The sequence below is a fragment of the Cnephaeus nilssonii genome (genome assembly GCF_951640355.1).
Source record: "Cnephaeus nilssonii genome assembly, chromosome: 13".
Taxonomy (NCBI): Eukaryota; Metazoa; Chordata; class Mammalia; order Chiroptera; family Vespertilionidae; genus Cnephaeus; species Cnephaeus nilssonii.
Genome location: NC_137084.1, coordinates 3,522,852 through 3,543,733, shown reverse-complemented (window position 1 = coordinate 3,543,733; position 20,882 = coordinate 3,522,852). Strand labels below are relative to the sequence as shown.

At 63.5% G+C, this 20,882-nt stretch overlaps 3 protein-coding genes across 4 annotated transcripts; 2 read left to right on the top strand and 1 right to left on the bottom strand.

Moving 5' to 3' along the window:
- Positions 1-262: 262 nt before the first annotated feature.
- Positions 263-1,928, bottom strand: ROM1 (retinal outer segment membrane protein 1). Its single transcript, XM_079788226.1, has 3 exons — positions 1,211-1,928; positions 599-845; positions 263-487 (listed from the first exon to the last, which is right to left on the bottom strand). The coding sequence occupies exons 1-3, from the start codon at positions 1,798-1,800 to the stop codon at positions 269-271; spliced, it is 1,056 nt and encodes a 351-aa protein (XP_079644352.1). The 5' UTR covers positions 1,801-1,928; the 3' UTR covers positions 263-268.
- A 199-nt stretch (positions 1,929-2,127) lies between these two features.
- Positions 2,128-11,598, top strand: EML3 (EMAP like 3). 2 transcript variants are annotated; one of them, XM_079788223.1, is made up of 22 exons: positions 2,133-2,606; positions 3,398-3,611; positions 3,692-3,976; positions 4,064-4,171; positions 5,105-5,172; positions 5,341-5,464; positions 5,686-5,856; positions 6,048-6,117; positions 6,201-6,311; positions 6,555-6,650; positions 7,000-7,155; positions 7,300-7,441; positions 7,841-7,992; positions 8,071-8,196; positions 8,279-8,410; positions 8,778-8,845; positions 9,633-9,721; positions 9,811-9,908; positions 10,040-10,127; positions 10,633-10,731; positions 10,968-11,098; positions 11,172-11,598. In XM_079788223.1, the coding sequence occupies exons 1-22, from the start codon at positions 2,585-2,587 to the stop codon at positions 11,373-11,375; spliced, it is 2,754 nt and encodes a 917-aa protein (XP_079644349.1). In that variant the 5' UTR covers positions 2,133-2,584; the 3' UTR covers positions 11,376-11,598. The 2 variants fall into 2 exon arrangements, with proteins under 2 accessions (XP_079644350.1, XP_079644349.1); XM_079788224.1 differs by lacking the exon at positions 11,172-11,598 and having other exon boundaries at positions 2,128-2,606; positions 9,863-9,908.
- Positions 11,599-11,856: 258 nt separating this feature from the next.
- MTA2 (metastasis associated 1 family member 2) lies at positions 11,857-20,174 on the top strand. The gene is made up of 18 exons (XM_079788225.1): positions 11,857-12,332; positions 12,932-12,999; positions 13,333-13,426; positions 14,953-15,070; positions 15,185-15,248; positions 15,431-15,548; positions 15,808-15,910; positions 16,088-16,187; positions 16,329-16,517; positions 16,607-16,681; positions 16,761-16,819; positions 16,946-17,043; positions 17,165-17,304; positions 17,525-17,753; positions 17,926-18,015; positions 18,686-18,804; positions 18,894-19,036; positions 19,389-20,174. The coding sequence occupies exons 1-18, from the start codon at positions 12,305-12,307 to the stop codon at positions 19,552-19,554; spliced, it is 2,001 nt and encodes a 666-aa protein (XP_079644351.1). The 5' UTR covers positions 11,857-12,304; the 3' UTR covers positions 19,555-20,174.
- Positions 20,175-20,882: the final 708 nt, after the last annotated feature.

Here is a 20,882-nt window from a genome sequence, read left to right as displayed (position 1 = left end):
AGTCTGCAGGGGCAGCGTCTCCAGCCCTTCCCCCCACGCTGGGATTTCTGTTTCCGGGTTGTTCTGGCCACAGGGGCTAGGCCCTCGGACCCCTCGTTTTTGCTCCTACCCCGTCCAGCTTGCTGACTATTCTTAACCACTCTAATCTCAGGGACACCCCCCCCCCCCCAACTTCCCCACCAGGGGCCTTGGCAAAAGAGTTGTGAGGCTTCCTGTCTTCTCCACCCCTTCTCCCCTCTGCCCGACCCCCAACCCCAGCTCCAGGCCACTAGGCCTCAGGTGGGTCCTCCCTAGGCGGTGCCTCTTCTGGGGGGGCCTCCCCGGGTGCTGGCCTGTGGGCAGCCCCTCCCTGCAGCCAGGCTGTTTTCAGCCTGTGTCTCAGCCCCCCGGGAAAGAGATAGCCCTGGGTCTCCCCTTCCCCATCGATGACTCCTCCGAGCCCCTCCAGTGCCGTCTGCAGGTACCGCAGGCCCAGGAGCACGGGAGTCTGGGGAAAGCAAGGGGAAGAGGTCGGTGAGGGCCAGCGGGCGCGGGGCCCCAGGGCTGGAGGCAGTGAGGAGGTCCAGGTGGAGGGAGGCCTCAGACACTGCGGACTCACCTGCAGCAGGAAGGTGACAGCCAGCACGCTGCCCAGCGTGCTCGCCAACCCCTGCAGGTGCCCCAGCAGCACCCTGTGGCATCCTTGAGCCCAGAGGTTTAGGTTGGGCTGACGGGGATCGAAGAGGGGGTGGGCGTGGGGGTCTGAGAGCCGGTCTTGCAGGCAAGGCCTGGGTGAGTGGGGGTTGCAGCAGGAAAAAGGGACTCCGTCAATCAGATACAGGCCTTCCACATTGCTCTGGATCCGGCTGCAAAAGGAGGCGCAGGGTGTTAGGGTGTGTGAAGATAGAGGCCTGGGGGAGAAGCTGAAGCATAGAGTTGAGAAGGGAAAAATGAGAGGAACACATTTCTAACTGCTTTCCTACGTGCCAGGCATGCACAGTGCATTTGTCTTCACAGCAATTCTGTAAGGCAGATGCTAGTACCATCTCCATCCTACAGACGAGGACACGGGCCCAGAGTTCGCTAACGTGCCCTGGGCCACACAGCTAGTACATGGCCGAGCTGTCACCCATTCTCTCAGTCACTCAGCTCTATTTGTGGCCGGTCTGGGTGAGGTGGGGTTTTAAAGGAGGGAGGAGGTGTGGGAGGAGGAGAGAAGCGAGTCACTCACTCAACCACATCCTGGTCATTGGGATCCAGGTACCGGCTGCTGACCCACTGGACCCCAAACCAGTCCTTGAACCCATGGCGCCCGCAGCAGTGGTGCCTCAGCTGCAGCTCATCCAGCAGCCGCTTGGCATGGCAGTGTCCGGGCACCTCTGTGTCCTTGTAGTGAGCCATGGCGGCGCCCAGGCCCTCCTCCAGCCCCGAGTCCAGGCTTCCAGGTAGAGCTAAGGCTAGCGCCAGAGAGAGGACCAGCAGCCCGCCACCCCCCGCGGTGCCAGCCACCAGCAGGGGGCCCAGGACCCTTCGCCAGGGCGGGTATCGCGCTGCGTCCAAACTGGCCCTGCTGGCTCCTGCGCCCGCCAGTCCCGTGCACAGAGCCACGGCTCCCGCGGCCAGGGCAACCTGCGGCAGGGCAGCGAACGGGCAGGAGGGAGCCAGGAAGGTGCGAAGGTGCAACAGCTGGACCAGGAGGTGCCCGCTACACAGGAGCGTGAGGCCCCCGGCCAGCGCCAGCCCCCAGGAGAGGAGCCAGAGCCCCTGCGCCAGGCGGATGCGGGGCTGCGGCGGCAGCGCCAGGGGCAGCACGGGCGCCATCTCCCATCTCTGCCCCGGGAAGAGACGGGTTGGCAGGGACGGGTTGTCCGGGCAAGACGCTGAGTCAGCCCAGCCCGGCTTGAGCGGGGCTAATGCCACCCTGACCCCAATACCCTGGGAACCCGCCCACCCAGCCTTAATCGCCCGGCGCCCCGTCCCCCGCCGCAGCCAATTCGGGATGCCTCGGCCTGGCCCCTGGGGGAAAGCCCCGCCCCGGCCCCTCCCGGAAGGGGGAGGGGCTGGTCGCTGGGCCCCGGGGGGCTGGGGGCCGAGGGCTGGGGGCGGAGACCTCGAGGTCCACGCGCCCTCCGAGTCCCCAGGGAGTCCGGGGGCGGAGATCCCGGAAGGGCCCCGAGAGCGGCGGCCAGGCGGGGGCCAGGGGGGGGTCAGCGGGTTGGCCCCGCCCCTTGCTGAGCCGCGGGGCCCGGACAGGGAGGGGTTACCGGGCGGCCCGGCCCCCCCCTGGGCCCGCCCCCCCTCCCGCGCTTCCTGGCGGCTCCGCGTCCGGCGCCTGTTTGTGCAGCGGCGCTGGGGCCCGCGACGGCCCCGCCACTCCACCCCCGGGAGCCCAGCGCGGCCCCGGGAGAGCCCGAGGCCCCGGCGGGCCCGAGCCCGCGCCCCCGCCCCCTCCAGCCCCTTTCCCCGAGCCCGACAGCGCCCCCAGGGGGTGGCACGGCGCCCCGCGCGCCCCAGGGTGCTTCCCCTTCCCCTCTCCCGGGCCATGGCCCCCGCGGCTTAGACGCCTCCTCCGCTGCCGCCGCTCGGAGCAAGCCCGGGGGGCCGGATGGATGGGGCCGGGGGGCCCGGTGAGTACGGGGCGGGCGGGCGGCGAGCCCCTTCCCGGAGCGCCCGGCCGGCCGGTCCGGCGCTGCTGGTGCCCGACGGCCGTCCAGGGGCGCCCGCGTGCTCCGCGGCCCCGGGGCTGGAGCATCCTCCACGGCCCTCAGGTCGCCCTCCGGGTCCTTGGGGCCCCGGCTGCTGTCCCTTCGGACTTACCCAGCGTCACCCTACCTCCCCCACCCCCACCCCCACCCCCCGTTGCTCCGGCACCTGGAGGTTCCCCTGTCCCCACGTTACCTGGGCCTCTCCTGCTGGTGTTTCGTGTCTTTTTACTTCTGGCCCCCAACGGGTTCCCCGGGACCGCCCCTGCGGCCTGTCTCCGCGATGCCCTCTCCTGTCACTGCATTTCCTCTCTGGTCCTCACTGCCCCGCTGTCCCCGGGCTGCCCGCTCAGCTTCCCGCCTTCCCCGGAGACTGAGCTTGCTCCGGGTGGGCCCGTGGGCCCTCCCCAGTTCTGCGACTCCCTCTGCGGTTCCCACGCCCCGTGGCAGGGCTCCACGCTCCCCCGTGCTCCCGGTCCGCCCTGCCTTGCGGAGGGAGGCCTGGACGGCAGCAGGAAAGGCGCCGCGCCAGCTTCCTCGCCGGCCGCCAGAAGGAGGCCCCGGTCCTCCGCCACCGCCACCGTCTCCTCCCCTCCGGGCAGCCTGGAGCCGGGGCTGCAGCCCTGCTGCTCCGATGCAAAGCTGGCCGGAGAGAGCCCGCTCAGCCGCCCCCGGGCGGGACCTTCTGAGCGCGCCTTCCCCTTCCCCTTTCCCAGGCGAGGGCCCTGCCCAGCAGGCCCTGCAGTCCCTGAGCCGGCGGCTCCAGGTGCAGGAGAAGGAGATGGAGCTGGTCAAGGCAGCCCTGGCAGAAGCCCTTCGCCTGCTTCGGCTGCAGGCGCCCCCCAGCTCCCTGCAGGATCCCCCCAGCTCCCTGCAGGACCCCCCCAGCTCCCTGCAGGATCCTGGCCTGACAGCTCCGACCAGGGCCAGGTATGCATGTCGCCACCCCTCCTCCTCCTCCTTCCCGGGGCCCCAGCGGGCTTCAGGCTGATTCGCTGTCCCCTCGGCAGCCCTGCAGCCCCCGCCGGACTGCCGCCCTCGTGCAGCCCCTCGTTGGTGAGCCGAGGCACCCAGACGGAGACAGAGCTGGAGATGGAGGCATCCCCTGGGACCCCCGGCCTGAGCAATGGGCCCCCCGCCCCTCAGGGGGGCAGTGAAGAGCCCGGTGGAACCCAGTCTGAAGGAGGGGGCAGCAGCAGCAGCGGCGCGGGCTCCCCTGGGGGCGCTGGCTCCCCTGGGGGCGCTGGCTCCCCGGGCATCCTCAGGCTCGTCCAGCCCCCCCAGTGCACCGACACGTGAGTGTCCTGTGGCCGAGGCTGGGGGCAGAGGGCTGCGGAGCATGATTAGAGGGGATGACCTTCCCGGCTCACTGCTCCTACCAGGGCGCGGAGGAACTCCTCTTCGTCCCCCTCGGAGCGGCCTCGGCAGAAACTTTCCCGGAAGGCAGCGTCCTCGGCCAACCTGTTATTGCGGTCAGGGAGCACAGAGAGGTGGGCGAGGCTCCCCAACCTGCCCCACCCCAGGCCCAGGCTCTTGACTTTCCTCGTCCCTCACTCGCTTCCCTGGGTGGGGTGGGGGGGCCTCATTGCCCAACAGGAAGAAAGGAACCAGCACTGTGCTAAGTCCTCGACCTCCTCCATCTCATTCAGTCCCACGGCACCCTTGGGGGGTAGGTGGTCTCATGCTGTTCATTGTCCAGGTGAGGAGCAGGCTCAGAGAGGGTAAGTCATTTGCCTGGGGTCACACAGCTAGAGGCAGGACTCGAACTCAACTCCTCCTGACTCTAGCTTCTTGCTCTTTCCTCCTTGTCACCATGTACCTCTTGAGATGCCAAGAGGCTTCTCCAGAAGCTTCCATGATCTTCATGGAGGACTCTCCTCAGAGCTTCGGCCCTGCCCCTTTCTCCAGGTTACCAGGCTGGACTTTGAGAGCAGAGGCAAATCCCAGTGGTTGAGCGTAGTTGTCTCAGTGTGGACAGGCCTCAGGACATCGGAGTGCTCATTCTAGCCCTTCCCTGGGTCTCGCCTTCATTCTCTGACAGGCATCACCACCTTATTATCATCTCCTGACAGTGATCTCTGGAATTCTGTTACTTTCCTCCTGAGAGATAAGGGCTTTCTTGTTGACTGCCCAGAGCCCCGAAGGGCAGGGCTGGGGAACATTCTGGATTCCCTTCTGTCTGGAGGAAAGGGCTCCTCCCTGTCCCTCGGCATCGCCTCTTGCAAGCTTTAGGGCCCGGTGCCCACGCTCAGCCGTAGGTGGAGCCGGGAGTCCCGGCTACTCCAGGGCCTGGACGCCCACAATGCAGACCGGGCCTGCAGGGGTGACTGTGGCCTCGCGTAGCCTCCCTCTGTGCTCGGCCCCTTTGCGCCTACATCTCGGGACCCGACCCCAATCCCTCTGCTTTTCTGTCTTCCCAACAGCCGTGGGGGGAAAGACCCCCTCTCCGGCCCTGGGGGTTCGGGATCTCGGAGGAGCAACTACAATTTGGGTAAGTACAGAAGCGTCTGGAAGAATTTGGCTGAAAGAGTTAGGGTTTGGGCTAGAGCCCCAGGAGCTACTTTGGGGCGACCTGTGAGGTCTGGTGGGGAGAGTTCTGCTCTGGCTTCCCTGGAGGGGGGCTGCAGGGTGGTGGTTGACACCCCCCTTTTCTCTGTAGAAGGCATCTCAGTGAAGATGTTCCTTCGCGGCCGCCCAATTACCATGTACATCCCATCTGGCATCCGCAGCCTTGAGGAGCTGCCCAGCGGCCCACCCCCGGAGACCCTCAGCCTTGACTGGGTGTATCCTGCCCCCTCCAGGCCCCTGGGAACCATCTTTCCCATCTTGGGACCCCCACCCCCCCGTTTATGGTTTCCTCCTGGCTCTGCAGGGACGGGGGACCCCCTGAATCCTCCCTTGCCATCCTCTGCCAGTAGCACTGCCAGCCAGAAGCTCTGTTCTCCTCCCTTCCTCATCCTGCCCTCCATCTGACCCTTTCCTTGACCTCGATCCCCAACTCCAGTTATGGGTACCGGGGTCGTGACTCCCGCTCTAATCTCTTTGTGCTGCGTTCTGGGGAGGTGGTCTACTTTATCGCTTGTGTGGTGGTGCTGTACCGGCCTGGGGGAGGCCCAGGGGGTCCTGGAGGTGGCGGCCAGAGACATTACCGGGGCCACACGGACTGCGTGCGATGGTGAGGGGCCTGGGGCCGGGGGGTGGGCAGCTCTAGGCGTGGGGGTGCTGGGCTCGGCAGACAGAGGGCCGGGGCGGGTGCGGAGGAGCAGGAGAGAGGAGTTGCCTTGCTGCTCCGCCGGCCTAGAGAGGCGGCCTGGGGGGTCTTGAGAGACCCGCCCCCTGCCTTAGAGCCTCCACGCCCCCACGTAGCCTGGCCGTCCACCCTGATGGTGTTCGTGTGGCCTCGGGCCAGACAGCCGGAGTGGATAAGGACGGAAAGGTAAGGCCAGACTCAAACCCAGGCGGCAGGACGAGCCTCTAGCCCAGCTCTCCCCCCACGCCTGACCCCTTCTCCCGCTGCAGCCCCTGCAGCCCGTGGTGCACGTGTGGGACTCGGAGACGCTGCTGAAGCTGCAGGAGATCGGACTGGGGGCCTTCGAGCGGGGCGTGGGGGCCCTGGCCTTTTCAGTGGTGGTGAGCTGGCCCGAAGCCTCTAGACCCCCATCTTTCTTATCCGGGGACCCCCTTCTTGCACTTCACCAGGAAGTCTCAGACATCCTGGCCTGCCTGAGCCTCGCCCGGCCGGTTCTCCTGAGAGAGGGACGTGTGTCCCCTTCTCCTTCCCTCCCAACCTGTGATGGTGTGTGTTGCCTAGTGACCGTGAACTCCCAGACCTCTGGTCCTCACTCGGCCCCTCCCGCGTGTCCCCACCCTCAGGATCAGGGTGCTTTTCTCTGCGTGGTGGATGATTCCAACGAGCACATGCTGTCCGTGTGGGACTGCAGCCGCGGCACAAAGCTGGCCGAGATCAAGGTGGGGGGCCCCCGTGGCCTGCAGGCGCCGCCGGCTGGGAGGTGGGAGTGGTGGGCCCGGGAGTCCAGGCTTACCGTCTGTCACTTCCTTTCCGGCTGTCGCCGGGGCCAGCCGCCCGCCTCTGTGAGGCTGAGGAGTGGGGACTGCGGAAGTCTGACCTCTCAGGAGACCATGTCAGGCAGGCGGGGGACTAATCAGTAGTTGCTCTTCGGGGCCCAGGGTGTGGAAGGAGGGTACCCCGGGGTTTCTGGACCTCTGCAGACCCACGGTCAGGATGCAGAGGAAGAGAGTCAAGGGGAATGAGGGTGCTCAGGGCTGGGGGTGGCTGAATCCACTGTCTTCTCTTCAGAGCACGAATGACTCAGTCCTGGCTGTCGGCTTCAGCCCTCGCGACAGCAGCTGCATCGTCACCAGCGGGAAGTCCCACGTCCACTTCTGGAACTGGAGTGGCGCCGTGGGGGTTCCTGGGAATGGGACCCTCACGCGGAAACAGGGTGTCTTTGGGGTGAGGTGTGGATGGGTGCAGGGTGGTGGGGAGGGCAGAGTGGAGATGGAAGTAGTGGTCTGAGGCCTGGAGACCCAGTGCCACCCAGCTCCTAGCGGTCCCGTGACTTTTGGCCTTTGCCCTTTGACCTCCCCTCTCCCCTAGAAATACAAGAAACCCAAGTTTATCCCTTGCTTCGTGTTCCTCCCGGAGGGAGACATCCTCACTGGGGACTCCGAGGGGAACATTCTCACCTGGGGGCGGAGCCTCTCAGACGCCAAGACCCCGGGCAGGGGCGGAGCCAAAGGTATGCGGCTGGGGTGGCATCTGGGAAGTCTAGCCCCTAGAGGGTTTATGGGAACAGAGAAGAGGGTTGCCCCCCCCCTTTTTTTTTTTTTTTTACTGTGGGAGTTGAGAGTTCTCTGGGGGGACCGTCTAGAAAGGTAGGTGCAGCGTGGCAGAGAGTAAAGGGCTGGGGCTTTGGGGCCTGCCAGGTCCTGGGTTCAAATCCCAGTGTTGCCACTAATGGTCTGGCCTTAGGAAGGGACTTCAGCTCTTTGAGTCTCAGTGGTCTAGTCTGTAAACTGGGAGGAATAATAGCCCCAGTCAGAGATGGTAACCAGTAGGCACTAGGCAGCTGGGAGTTCCTGCTCCCTTCCCCACTCCCCTGCACCCCAAGAGCCTGACCCACGGACTTTGCCAACAGAGACCTATGGGATTGTGGCTCAGGCCCACGCCCATGAAGGTTCCATCTTTGCCCTGTGTCTTCGGCGGGACGGGACTGTGCTGAGTGGTGGCGGGCGGGACCGGCGGCTGGTACAGTGGGGGCCTGGTTTGGTGGCCCTCCAGGAAGCTGAGGTGAGGGCTGGGCTGGGGGGGAGGGAGGGAGGGGGCAGAGGAGTGGCAGTGCCCCCTGACTTCCTGCCCCCACTGCAGATTCCTGAACACTTCGGGGCCGTGCGGGCCATCGCGGAGGGGCTGGGCTCCGAGCTGCTGGTGGGGACCACGAAGAACGCGCTGCTGCGAGGAGATCTGGCCCAGGGCTTCTCCCCCGTGATCCAGGTTGGGGGGCCGAGGGCTGCGGGGGGGGGAGGGCAGAGCTGCTGGGAGGGCAGAGGTGACCATGGCGCATGCTCTGCGGCAGGGCCACACGGACGAGCTCTGGGGGCTGTGCACGCACCCCTTCCAGAACCGCTTCCTCACCTGCGGCCATGACCGCCAGCTCTGCCTGTGGGATGGGGCGGCCCACGCGCTGGCCTGGAGCATCGACCTCAAGGTAGAGCCCGGTCCCCCGTGCCGCCCCCATGACTCCTGGGGCCCCCACGCCTTCCTCCGTACCCCCTTTCCTCCTGCTCCCTGGAGGCAGCAGGTTTGTACTGGAATGGCTACTAAATGTTCTTCTTCTGTGCTGCTGCCTCCAGGACCCCCCCCCCCCCACCTCTTCCCCTGCCCCCACCTCTTCCCCTGCCCACCCAGCGACGGACGGCTCCTCTCAGGCCCAGCTCTCAGCCCTGGTGGCTCAGCATTCTGAGTATCACCTCGTTAGGCTCTGCCTGCACGCCGGGCCTGCCGTCCTGTCCTTCCCGCCCCTCCTGGGGATGACAAGCGTCTGTCTTCTTGAATTCCCCTCTCTCCCCTCCCAGGAGACCGGCCTCTGTGCTGACTTCCACCCCAGCGGGGCGGTGGTGGCTGTGGGACTGAACACGGGGAGGTGAGAGGGAGCCCGGGGAAGCAGGGGGGACAGGAAGGGTTCCTGGTGATGGCGTGTGCGTGTGCGTGTGCGTGAAGCAGCGTGATCACTGGCAGCTCCAGGCCCCGACTGCACCTTCCTGGTCCTCAGTGCTTCTCCCTGCGGCCTGGGCTCCCGTCGCTGGGGGCACCGCCATCGCACCCTCCCCCGCACTTTCCCCCGCCGCCCGGCTTGGAGGAGGTGGCCGCTCAGCAGAGGGAAGCTGCGGAGAGGGGAGGGCAGAGGGGAGGCAAACAGAAGAGTGACCCTTGTAGTCCAGCCCTTCTCCTGGCTCCGACGACAGCATCAGAAGCCCCTCAGCTCTTGTCCGCCCATGGCCCCTTCCCATTGCCCAGTGTAAGAATGCAGTGGGGCCCTGGCCGGCGTGGCTCAGTGGTTAGAGCATCGCCTGTGCACCTGAGGGTCACGGGTTCGATTCCCAGTCACGGGCATGTACTTGGGTTGCAGGTTCGATCCCCGGCCCCATCCTGTTTCGGTGCATTCAGGAGGCAACCGATCGATGTGTCTCTCTCACATTGATGCCCCCCCACCCCCACCCCGTCCTCCCCTTCCCTTCCATTCTCTGAAAACAACGGGAAAATATCCTCCGGTGAGGATTAACAAGAAAAAGAAAAGGGGAAAAAAGAATGCAGCGGGGCCTTCCGCCTGCCTCAGAGCTTTTCTCTGCGTGTCTTGGAGTCTCTCCAGCTTGTCAGCGTGCTGCCCAGGACGGTATCCTCACACCTGCTTCCCGACCCCTCCCTTCCAGGTGGCTGGTTCTGGATACGGAGACCAGAGAGATCGTGTCCGACGTCACCGATGGCAATGAGCAGCTCTCAGTGGTTCGGTACAGCCCAGGTGGGAGCCCATCCCCCCCCCCCCCCCCCCCCGGCCCCGGACCCAGACCTGGCCCTGGCCCTGCCCTCTCTGAGTGACTGTCTTTGTAGATGGGTTGCACCTGGCCATTGGTTCCCATGACAACATGATCTACATCTATAGTGTTTCCAGTGATGGAGCCAAGTCCAGCCGCGTTGGCCGATGTGTGGTAAGAAAGCTGGGGTGGCGGGTGGGGCATTGCCATAGCAGGGAAACTCCTCAAAGGGCCCGATGCACTTGGGGGGGGTTAGGGGATGGGGAACGGGGCTCCATTTTCAGTCTCTTGACCCTTGCTCCCAGGGTCACTCCAGCTTTATTACTCACCTTGACTGGTCCAAGGATGGGAAGTTCATCATGTCCAATTCTGGGGACTATGAGATCCTTTACTGTGAGTGGCAATAGGGTGGGCATGGGGAGAGGGCCATTGGGGTGCGCTCTGTGTGTGTGTGTGTGTGTGGGCTCCTGGTTCGGAGGGTGTGGAGGATATGTGGGGAGCTCCAGGAGGAGGGGCTGTCACGTGGGGACGTGCAGATGGGGTTGGAGTTGGAATTATACACAAAGGAGTAACTGATTTGGAAAAAACCACACACACAGTTTTATACCATCTTTTTCCCACGAGGAGTTGAGGGAGTTGAAAAATGTACTAAGAAAAGACTGTTTGGGAAAAGCTGCTCAGGGCAGGTGTGGGGGACTGCGCATCTGGGGAGGAGGGGCTGGGGAGAGCCCTGCAGAGCAGGAGGCGCGGGGGCTGGGTTTTGCCCTGGGCTGAGGGCTGCTGCGGCGACCAGATCCCATGCCCCGGCCTCCCGTCAGCCTTTCCAGCCTGGCCTTCCCGGCCTCTTCCCCGCCGAGGGCCGGGTGAGGGCTGAGCTGGGTGGGCGCCCTCTCCCCAGGGAACGTGGCTGCAGGCTGCAAGCTGGAGAGGAATCGTTATGACAGCCGAGACCGGGAGTGGGCCACCTACACCTGCGTGCTAGGCTTCCACGTGTACGGTGAGCGGGGGCGCAGGGCTGCGGAGCCTGCCCCGGGCCGGGAATGCTGGGCGGCGTCCAGGGGTGGGTGTCCAGCAGCCAGCAGACCCGGCCCGGAGGCCCCGGCGCTCCCCGGGCAGGATTGCCTGGAACGTGGCCGGTGGGCGGCCCGGCCGGCGGAGCACCCGGAGCGGGAGGCTCCGGGCTGTGGGCGGCGGCGGGGAGGAGGCCGGGCTGAGCAGCCGCTGTGCTGTCAGGCGTGTGGCCAGACGGCTCGGATGGCACGGACATCAACTCCCTCTGCCGCTCCCACAACGAGCGCGTGGTGGCCGTGGCCGACGACTTCTGCAAAGTGCACCTCTTCCAGTACCCGTGCGCGCGCGCCAAGGTGAGGCCGGGCCCGGGGCGGAGGGCCGGCCCGCGGCCTCGCAGCCTCCGCAACTCCACCTCCCCCCACCCAGGCGCCCAGCCTCGTGTACGGCGGCCACGGCAGCCACGTGACCAGCGTCCGGTTCACTCACAACGACTCGCACCTCATCTCGCTGGGCGGCAAGGACGCTAGCATCTTCCAGTGGCGAGTGCTGGGCGCCGGGGGCTCGGGGCCGGCGCCCGCCACGCCCTCTCGAACCCCCTCTCTGTCCCCGGCCTCGTCTCTTGACGTCTGACAGCTGCGGAACGGGACCCACGGGCCCTGCCGCTCGGCTCCGCCCCAGGACTCGGGGCCGACCTCTTCCTCGACTTGGAGACATTCCCAATCGCGCATTCCCCGGGAGGGGGCGACCAGCACCCCAGCACACACTGTACAGACCCGCTGGCTGAGCCGGGCAGCCCCAGCCTGGGCCCCGATCCCCGCTGCCTGCTGAGGGGCAATAAACCAAAAGCAAAGTCGCCTCCCGGTGCTTTTGTGGGGCTCGGCGGGGTGCCGCCGGGCCAGGAGGGGGTGGGGCTGGGGAGCGCGGGGAGGGCGGGAGAGCGCGGGCCACTCGTGCAAACGACAGGCAAAGCCGCTCGCAAATAACCCCGCGCAGCGCCCGGCGGCGGGCGGGGCGGTGGGCGTGGCCGGGCGGGGGTTCAGCCGGCTCCTGGCCGCCCCCGGGGGCGGGGCGGGGCGGGGCCGCAACGGAAATAACCGAGCGCGGGCCGCGGCGGGCCGGAGACAGCCGAGCGGCTTCCGGAAGTGGCCGAGCGCCGGGGTCTCGCTCTCCGACCCCAGCCGAGCGCCCGCCTTGTTCTCCCGTCGGCCGAAGGCGCTCGGGAAGGAGGCGAAGCCCGAGGCCGCGGGCCCAACGTCTGGAGCGGCTCCGCGAGGACAGGGGCCCGAACCGGCTCCGAGCCGCCGCAGCCGAGCTCGTGCCGGAAGAAGCCGAGCGACGGCGCGGGCCTCGGCGTCCGGCGTGAGCGGTGGTGGCGGCGGCGCGGCGCTGCGGGCGGAGATGAGCTGCGACGGCTGAAGCGGCGGCGGTGCCGGCTGCGCGTGCCCGACCGAGACTTCCGCGCGGCGCCAGCTCCGCGCCCGGCCTGCGCCTCGGCCCGAGCCCTCTCCCCCGAGCCTCCCGGGCCCTTTGTGCGGCCGGAGGCGGCGGCGGGAACGGCCATGGCGGCCAACATGTACCGGGTGGGGGGTGAGTATCGGGCAGGGGCTGCGGGGCCCCGGGCGGGAGAGGTGGGAGTCGGGACCCGAGAGGCTCGGCCCGGGCGGCGTGGTCCCGAGCGCGGACCGGAACCGGAACGGGGAGCGGGGTGCGGGTCGGCTAGGCTGCGGGACCCGAGGTTCCCGGAGGCTCCCCGAGGCTGGGGCAGCCCGGCAGCAGCTCGGCCGCGTCGGGGCCCCCCGTCGGGGAGCGGGCTCGGGGGAAAGGGGTCCCGCGGGAGCTGACAAGCCGGCAGGGGCGCGAGGGGCCGGGGCGGTCGCTTTGCCACTTGGCCCCGCGCTAGAGACGGGGCTGCAGCCCCATCGCCGAGTTGGGACTCGAGGCCAGGCCCCCGCTTCTTTCTAACTTAAGGCTCACTTTTGAGCGAAAGATCTGATTTTGGAACTAGGTGCTCGGGGTGGGGGGCCATCGCTTATTTCCTCTTAGTCTCCCCACTTCCACTTTCCAGGGTCCTGTCTACCAGGACCCTTACCTCCTGCCCCTCCCCCCAGGCCTGTCTTACCCTCCCCCCCACCCCCCCCCCGTGCTCCTCCTCTGATCTCCCCCGCTCTCCCCTCCCCCTCCCGCAGATTACGTCTATTTTGAGAACTCCTCCAGCAATCCCTACCTGGTGAGACGGATTGAAGAGCTCAACAAGGTGAGCGGAGCAGCCCCCCGCCCGCCCCCCACAGGGCCTCCGCCTGCTGAGGTCTCTAACTGCAGTGCCGGCGAGGGAGCGGGCCCGGCCCCAGGACCCATTCATATTCATTCATTCGTTTGTGTGTTCGGGAAAGGCTGTTGAGAGCTTCGTGGGAAATGTACTCGACTCTCTCCTGGGGGCGGAGGAAAGGGGTTGGGAGGTCTGTCCTTAACCGGGTGCCCTTATTTATAATTTCTGAGGTTTTGCCACGTCCCTCAGAAACTTACTGACAGCTGTTGGTCGGTGCCTTTCCGCTTGTCACTGACGGGTCCCCGGCCCTTCCCCTCTTAGACTGCGAATGGAAACGTGGAGGCCAAGGTGGTGTGCCTCTTCCGGCGGAGGGACATATCCAGCAGCCTCAACAGCCTGGCCGACAGCAATGCCCGTGAGTGTCCGCGCCCCCCCCCCCCCGCCCCCCTCGGTCGGAGGCCTGGGCATGCCCTTGCAGGTGTTTCTCCTGGTAGCACGCCCCAGGCGGGGTGCGAGTTTGGGGGCGGGAAGTGCCTGGTCTGTGGAGGGAGGCCTGTCTTCACACGTTGGGGTTGGAAGCAGGGTGGTGAGACCGCGGTAAGGAGAGCCAGGCGGCGGCCCGTGTGGGAGTGTGCGTGTGGGTGGTGTGTGTTAGAGTGTGCATGTGGATGGTGTGTGTTAGAGTGTGCGTGTGGATGGCATGTGTTAGAGGGATGGTAGTTCTACTTACTTGTTGTTTTGAGATGATGGTGTGTACACGGGGGGTGAGGAGGAGCTTTGGAGAAGCAGGACTCTTCGGGGGCAGTTTGGCTCTGTTGGGTCAAAGGCCGGTGACCAAGGTCAAGGTGAGGAAGAGGAGCTGGTGTTGAAGCCTGCATTCTAGGGGAGCAGGCTTGTTTTGTGGCCACGAGGTGGTAAGGACACAGGGAAGGGACTGTAAGAAGCAAAGGAAGTTTTCATGCACTTTCCCTCTTTCTCATCTCCTGCTCCCCCCTCACTCCACTTTACACCGTTTCCTCCAAGTCCTCCTCTGTATGCTTTCGTCTTCTTTCAAAAAACATGATGTCTCTCAGTGTTCTTTCCTTCTTTCCTGCTTTGGCTTTCTTTCCCCTCTTGTTCCTCCTTCCTAAGTTATTTTCCATATTCCAGGCTGCTTTGGGCATGAAGGGGTTACAGAGGAGCTGGGCCTAACAAGGTCTCTGGCCTTCTGGGGTTTCCAGCTCCATCTGGCAGGGGCTGACCTTGGCCTTGTCCAATCAGAAGGGGTGTAGGGGGGTGTGGTCCCCCTTCCCTTAGCACAGGGTTTCCGGAGCTCACAGGCGAGGGGTGGAGCCTGCTGCACCCCCCACCTTCTCCCTGTGGTTGGGAACAATGCCCCTGCATCCGGGCCTGTGGCTCCTCTGCCCCCTCCCGCTGGGCTGGCACCCAGGCCCCAGGCCGGGCAGCTCCTTGGAGGAAGGGGTTGGCACTGGGGTGAGAGGTACTGCCCTTGAAAGCCCCGCGAACAGACTTACCCACGTGGACAGAGAGGGGTGGTGAGGATTGCATGTGGTGTTTGAGAGCAGAGTCTCCTGAAATCTGAAAAGAGGAAGTGTGAGATGTAACCTGGGCGATGCTTTTTCATCTCACTCCTTTCTGGACCTCAGGCGGGGTTAGCGAGAAAGAGACAAGCTGACGGTCTTGCTGACCCGGTGGGCGGATTCGGGCCTGATGCGTGGCGTCTGAGCACGCACCTGGTGTGGGATGTACTTCGGTGGCGCTTTTGTCCCCAGCAGCTCTTCCCTAGGAGCACTGGTGATGGGGAGCTGGCGGGTGAGGGTATGGAAGGCAGAGGCCTGGGGTGTGAGAAACCCGCCGAGACAGGGCCTGTCGTCGGGGCTAGCCTGCCCAGGTGGCGTCTTCCTGGATGGGTTCTGACTCGGTGTCCTCGCCCTCTCCCAGGGGAGTTTGAAGAGGAGTCAAAGCAGCCGGGGGTGTCGGAGCAGCAGCGACACCAGCTGAAGCACCGGGAGCTTTTTCTTTCTCGGCAGTTTGAGTCCCTGCCAGCCACCCACATCCGGTACGGACAGCCGGGCCCCTGGCCAGCAGCCCTTCTTTAGGGGACGGAGAGGAGGTGGTGTGCGGGGGACCCTGGAATAAGGTGCTCACCCAGAGTCTCTGACCTCTCTCGTAGTGGGAAATGCAGTGTGACCCTCCTGAATGAGACAGATATCTTGAGCCAGTATCTGGAAAAGGAGGTGAGAAGGGGGTGTTGGGAGAAGGGGGAGTGGGTACTTCCCCAGGAGGCAGGAGGAAAGGAGGACTGTGAGGCGGCGCAGGCTGCCAGGCACGTGTTCTGGGGACTCTGCGGACATGGCCCTGCCCTGAGGACTGCTGCCCGCTCCCCTCCCCTCTCCCCCTCCCCCCTCTGCCCCTCTAGGACTGCTTCTTCTACTCCCTGGTGTTCGACCCCGTGCAGAAGACGCTGCTCGCCGACCAGGGCGAGATCCGCGTTGGGTGCAAATACCAAGCTGAGATCCCAGATCGCCTGGCCGAGGGTGAGCGGCGGGACAGGCGTGTGGCTGCTGGCTTAGCTGGCGTCAGGGTCTGGGCCGTGTGCCGTGCACGTCTGCCTGCTCTGGGCTGCGGCCCTGACGGAGCGCAGCTCCGGAGCTGGGAGGGACGGCACAGCGGGCAGAGAAGCCTGAGGGTCGAGGGGCCTGATGGAATCCGTCAGCACCCTCGCCTTCACCTCCTGCTGGGGTCCTCCCGCCACCTGCTTCTCTCTCCCTCATGACGCCGCTGCCCTTTCCTCAGGAGAGTCCGATAACCGGAACCAGCAGAAGATGGAGATGAAGGTCTGGGACCCAGACAACCCTCTCACCGACCGGCAGATCGACCAGTTCCTCGTGGTGGCCCGGTGAGGGTGGGTGGATGGGGAAGAAGGCCGGGCGGTGTGAACATAGTTCGGCGTCCCCTTCTAGAGACGGACGTTGCTCTCGTTTTGGCATGGGTGTTGTTCTTTTTCTCACTGGCTTAGGTCCTCAGCCCGCTGTGCTTGCTTCTTTCCCTCCTGACGTCTCGATTTCTCTCTCAGCGCGGTGGGGACCTTCGCGAGAGCCCTGGATTGTAGCAGCTCCATCCGGCAGCCAAGCCTACACATGAGTGCAGCAGCTGCCTCTCGGGATATCACCCTGGTGAGCAGGCGCGGGTGGGTGGTGGGGCGACTGCGGAGCCTGGGACAGGAGGGGGGTGTCTGAGTGAGTGGGGCTGTTGAAAGCAGCAGGAGAGCATGCTGAGGGTCTCGGTCATCAGCATTGTTTCCTGCCCGCCCATAGTTCCACGCCATGGATACACTGCAGAGGAACGGCTATGACCTGGCCAAGGCCATGTCGACGTTGGTGCCCCAGGGGGGCCCCGTGCTGTGCCGGGACGAGATGGAGGAGTGGTCCGCCTCCGAGGCCATGCTGTTTGAGGAGGCCCTGGAGAAGTACGGGAAGGACTTCAACGACATTCGCCAGGACTTTGTAAGTGGGTGGGGCTCGGGGAGGCAGGTGAGGGCACCAGGACCTGGGGCCAGATGCGAGCTCACCCTTGTTCCCTCTGCCCCCCTTAGCTGCCCTGGAAGTCCCTGGCCAGCATCGTCCAGTTCTATTACATGTGGAAAACCACAGACCGCTACATTCAGCAGGTACGGCCTGGGCCGGAGGCGGGCTGGAGGCCTCCTGCTGAGATGCTCTCTGACCCTTATCTGTCCTCCCTTCCTGCAGAAGAGACTGAAGGCCGCGGAAGCAGACAGCAAACTGAAACAGGTCTACATCCCCACCTAGTGAGTGGCGGCTGTCCTCAGCGGAGAGGGCTGGGCAGGAGGCAGGGCCACATTATTATAGAGACAAGGTGGAAACATTGTTTTCCTTGAATTCTTTTCTTTTCTCCCCCTTCCTGCCCCTGTTAGCACCAAACCAAATCCCAACCAGATCATCTCTGTGGGCTCAAAACCTGGCATGAATGGGGCAGGATTCCAGAAGGGCCTGACTTGCGAGAGCTGCCACAGTGAGTGCCAGGGAGGGCCAGGGATGCTGGGGGTGGGGAGAGGTCTGCCCCGACCCAAGAACCCGAGGGCTCAAGTGGCGTGCCCTCCCCCACCCGACCTCCACCTCCTCTGCTCTTTCAGCCACACAGTCTGCTCAGTGGTACGCCTGGGGCCCGCCCAACATGCAGTGCCGCCTCTGTGCTTCCTGCTGGATCTACTGGAAGAAGTACGGGGGACTGAAGACCCCGACCCAGCTGGAGGGGGCTGCTCGGGGCACAACAGTAAGGACGGATGGGGGCAGGAAAGGGAGGAGAGTAGCATATTGGTGTGAACTTAGGTGAAGGCCAGAACACCCAGCTCCGTAGATGGGATGGCTCGATGTGTTGGGGAGGGCAGGGCAAGGTGGTGTAGGAGCCAGGAGGGCAGGACTGAATGGCCCTCTTCAGAGAAAGGAAGACCCGGAGCCTCGGTATCCATCTGTGTTTGCCTGCGTTCTTCCAGGAGCCACACTCGAGGGGTCATTTGTCCAGACCTGAAGCCCAAAGCCTCTCCCCCTATACGACCAGCGCCAACCGGGCCAAGCTGCTGGCCAAGAACAGGCAAACATTCCTGCTCCAGACCACGAAGCTGACCCGTCTTGCCAGACGCATGTGCAGGGACCTGTTACAGCCCAGGAGGGCTGCTCGGCGACCCTATGCCCCTATCAATGCCAACGCCATCAAGGCAGAGTGTAAGCAGGAGTGCTGGCTGGTGGCGGTTAGGGGTGCTGGCCAGAGGCCAGTGTCTGGATGTGCAGTGACAGTGGGGACAGTAGGCACAGGGGTTTATGATGCAGACATGGCCCCTGGCCCAGGAAAGGCCTGAAAGATCAGCCCCTTCAGAAGCTTCCACCTTCTCTCCAGGCTCCATCCGACTGCCCAAGGCCGCCAAGACTCCATTGAAGATTCACCCTCTGGTGCGGCTGCCCCTGGCGACTATCGTCAAAGATCTGGGTATGTGACGGGGAACCAGACTGGGTCCGGGGTGGGTACCGGAAGGGGAACCAGTTAGGCTGGTGTTAGGCTCTCAGTCCTTTCACTGTCGAAACCTCCTCTCCCCTTGCTGTTTTCTTTCCCATTCAGGCCTTAGAGGTTTAGTCGTAACGAACTGCTCTTGTAGGTTAATAATATTTTCTCATGAGCCATCCAATATGACCACACTGATTTGACAGGGTCACACTCCTGTGTGACTTTTGAAATACGGGTTAAGTTTTTGGGGAGTCAAAAGCTATATGGGTGCCCTAGCCGGTGGACTGAAGGGTCTCGGGTTCAATTTTGGTCAAGGGCACATGCCCAGGTTGTGAGCTCAGACCCCAGTGGGGAGCGTGCAGGAGGCAGCCGATCAATGAGTCTCTCTCACTGATGTTTCTATCTCTCTCTCCCTCTCCCTTCCTCTCTGAAATCAATAAAAATATATTTTAAGAAAAAGCTGTCTGGGGATTTTTTACTGTGTGGGGGTCAGTGCCCCTAATCTCCACATTGTTTAAGGGTCAACTGTATGGTAATTGCTTGCCAGACCCTCCCCCATCACTGCTCTCGGGATGCCCAGGGACCTGCATAGAGAAAAGAAAGTATGCACGTTATTTAAGTTTTGTTTGTTTGTTTGTTTGTTTTTACCTCGCAGTGGCCCAGGCACCTCTGAAACCAAAAACACCTCGGGGTACCAAGACACCGATCAACCGAAACCAGCTGACGCAGAGCCGGGGCCTGGGCGGCATCATGGTGAAACGGGCCTATGAGGCTGTGAGTGAGGCGGAGCGGGCCGCGCTGAGGGGGCTTTGATTTATGGCCGGGTCTGAGAGAGCCCTCACTGTGCTGCCCCTCTTTTCCAGATGGCAGGGGTTCCCTTCTCTGCCAACGGAAGGCCTCTGGCTTCAGGGATTCGCTCGAGCTCCCAGCCAGCAGCCAAGCGTCAGAAACTAAACCCCGCCGATGCCCCCAATCCTGTGGTGTTTGTGGCCACAAAAGACACCAGGTAAGGGGGACTCTTTCCCCCTCCCACGTGGGAGTCTGTGCTGTGAGATTCTGTCCCCCTCCCCACGCGGGAGTCTGTACTTGTTCTTCAATAAATTATTTCCACCTTTGCTTAAAAAAAAAAAAAAAAAAAAAAGATGCCAGGTAGGGAGCCCGCCATGGGAGCGGGCTGAGAAGTTGGCAACCAGGTTGGTGGCATGGGAAATAGGAGTGTAGAGCTGGGCCGGCAACAGGGAGACTGGGTGCAGGCTAGGGGTGCCAGCAAGGAATGGCTGGAGGAATTGCGGTGTGGAATGTGGGGTTGCAGCCCGGGGTCTTAGCCTTCTGGATTCCCCTCTTCTCTTCCGGGCCAGGGCCCTTCGGAAAGCTCTGACTCACCTGGAGATGCGGCGAGCTGCCCGCAGGCCCAACTTGCCCCTGAAGGTGAAGCCACCGCTGATGGCAGTGAGGCCCCCAGGCGCTCTGCCTGCACCCTCACACCCTGCCAGCACCAGTGAGCCCATTGTCCTGGAGGACTGAACTGGGGAAGGGAGGGGCTGAAAGCTAGAGGATGGGTGCCCAGTTCACCCAAGTTCCCTTCTCTTTAGGGTCCGAGGGAGGGAGGGAGGGAAGGAGGGAGCTAGTGTGTCCCTGGAGGGATTGGGCGCCCTCTGGTGTCACCACTTCAGGGCTTGTCTCCTTCCCTTGCTTCTGCGGCCTGGTGATGGAAGGTGGATGCAGGATTGGCCCAGGGTGGACTGGCCTCGTGGGGGACAGGACCCACAGCTGTCTTGGACAGTTTTAGGGGGAGGGTTTTTTAATTTTTTAAAAATGTTGCCTCCCTTTGTGAAAGGGGACAGGGGAGGGGAAGAGTAAACAGACACCTGGTTGGGGGCGGGGGGCGTGCACTGCCATGTCTATTCTTTTCTTTCTTTTTCCTAATTGGGGGTTTCTCGTCCTGTCCGGTGTCCGGACTTTGCTCAATAGTTTGAGGCCCCTAAGCTGGCATCAAACCCAGCCCCTGCTCACTCTCCTCCCCTCCCCTCGTCCCCTCCGCCTTTTGTACGCCAATTCTCAGAAATAAAGACCTTTTGTCCATTTTTTAAACGTTGATTCTGTAATTGGTTCTTATAGTAACAAATAAAAAGCTGTTTTCTTCAGCTCCTCCTGGCTCAGCTGTTCTCTGCCATGAGTGTGTGTGTGGGGGGGTGTCCTCAGTTGGAAAATAAAGGACGACAAGGAAGCACAGAGGGGGCTTGCCCTGGGGGCAGCTCTGTGAGATGCAGCCTGAGCAGGTGGCCCTCTTGTGAGGCCCAAACTGCTCCCCAGTTCCTGTGGTGACCCAGATTTATTCAAAGCAGTTGGGGTGAGCTGGTTCTCTGGATGGGACTCCTCCACAGGACGGGTATGTGTGTGCGAAGATGCTTCTTTATTTCCTAATTCTTAACTCTGCTTTTCCTTTTACTTATGGAATTCTGGGAGTTGTTACGAGGCCAGAGCAAGACAGGTAGCCAACTTTGGGGGGCGGTACTGCAAGATCTTACCACCTCGCTCTGGTCTATTTGCATAGAGTGTTGCTTCCTGGGTCCCCAAGGCCGGCCTCAGCAACTACCTTAATGTCAGGGCCCACTCTGGTGCTTCCTGCCTCTTTAGGTTTGAGAGACCGAGGTTAGCTAGGCCCAGTAGGAGAAGCACCTGTCAACTGATAGTGGTTGGTGCCGATTCAACAACAGGAATTTCCAAACTGGGCTGTGAGGGGAGCCTGGGGCCAGGCCTCGGTCCAGCTACATAGCTCTGTGCTCGAGGCAGTCTTCAGATTGCTCTGTGCTCGTGCAAATGAGGACTCCACTCCTTCCGGTGTGCATGGC

What these genes read in the sequence shown, in the direction of transcription:
- ROM1 (XM_079788226.1), bottom strand. Translation starts at nt 1,800, where the DNA reads ATGGCGCCCGTGCTGCCCCTGGCGCTGCCGCCGCAGCCCCGCATCCGC. An exon ending in AATGACCAGGATGTGGTTGA is followed by an intron (nt 846 to 1,210) that starts GTGAGTGACTCG and finishes CTCCTTTTGCAG; the next exon opens with CCGGATCCAGAGCAATGTGG. An exon ending in CTGTCACCTTCCTGCTGCAG is followed by an intron (nt 488 to 598) that starts GTGAGTCCGCAG and finishes TGCTTTCCCCAG; the next exon opens with ACTCCCGTGCTCCTGGGCCT.
- EML3 (XM_079788223.1), top strand. Translation starts at nt 2,585, where the DNA reads ATGGATGGGGCCGGGGGGCCCG. An exon ending in GAGGAGCAACTACAATTTGG is followed by an intron (nt 5,173 to 5,340) that starts GTAAGTACAGAA and finishes TTTTCTCTGTAG; the next exon opens with AAGGCATCTCAGTGAAGATG. An exon ending in GGAAACAGGGTGTCTTTGGG is followed by an intron (nt 7,156 to 7,299) that starts GTGAGGTGTGGA and finishes CCTCTCCCCTAG; the next exon opens with AAATACAAGAAACCCAAGTT.
- MTA2 (XM_079788225.1), top strand. Translation starts at nt 12,305, where the DNA reads ATGGCGGCCAACATGTACCGGGTGGGGG. An exon ending in CAGTTCCTCGTGGTGGCCCG is followed by an intron (nt 15,911 to 16,087) that starts GTGAGGGTGGGT and finishes TTTCTCTCTCAG; the next exon opens with CGCGGTGGGGACCTTCGCGA. An exon ending in CAACGCCATCAAGGCAGAGT is followed by an intron (nt 17,754 to 17,925) that starts GTAAGCAGGAGT and finishes CCTTCTCTCCAG; the next exon opens with GCTCCATCCGACTGCCCAAG.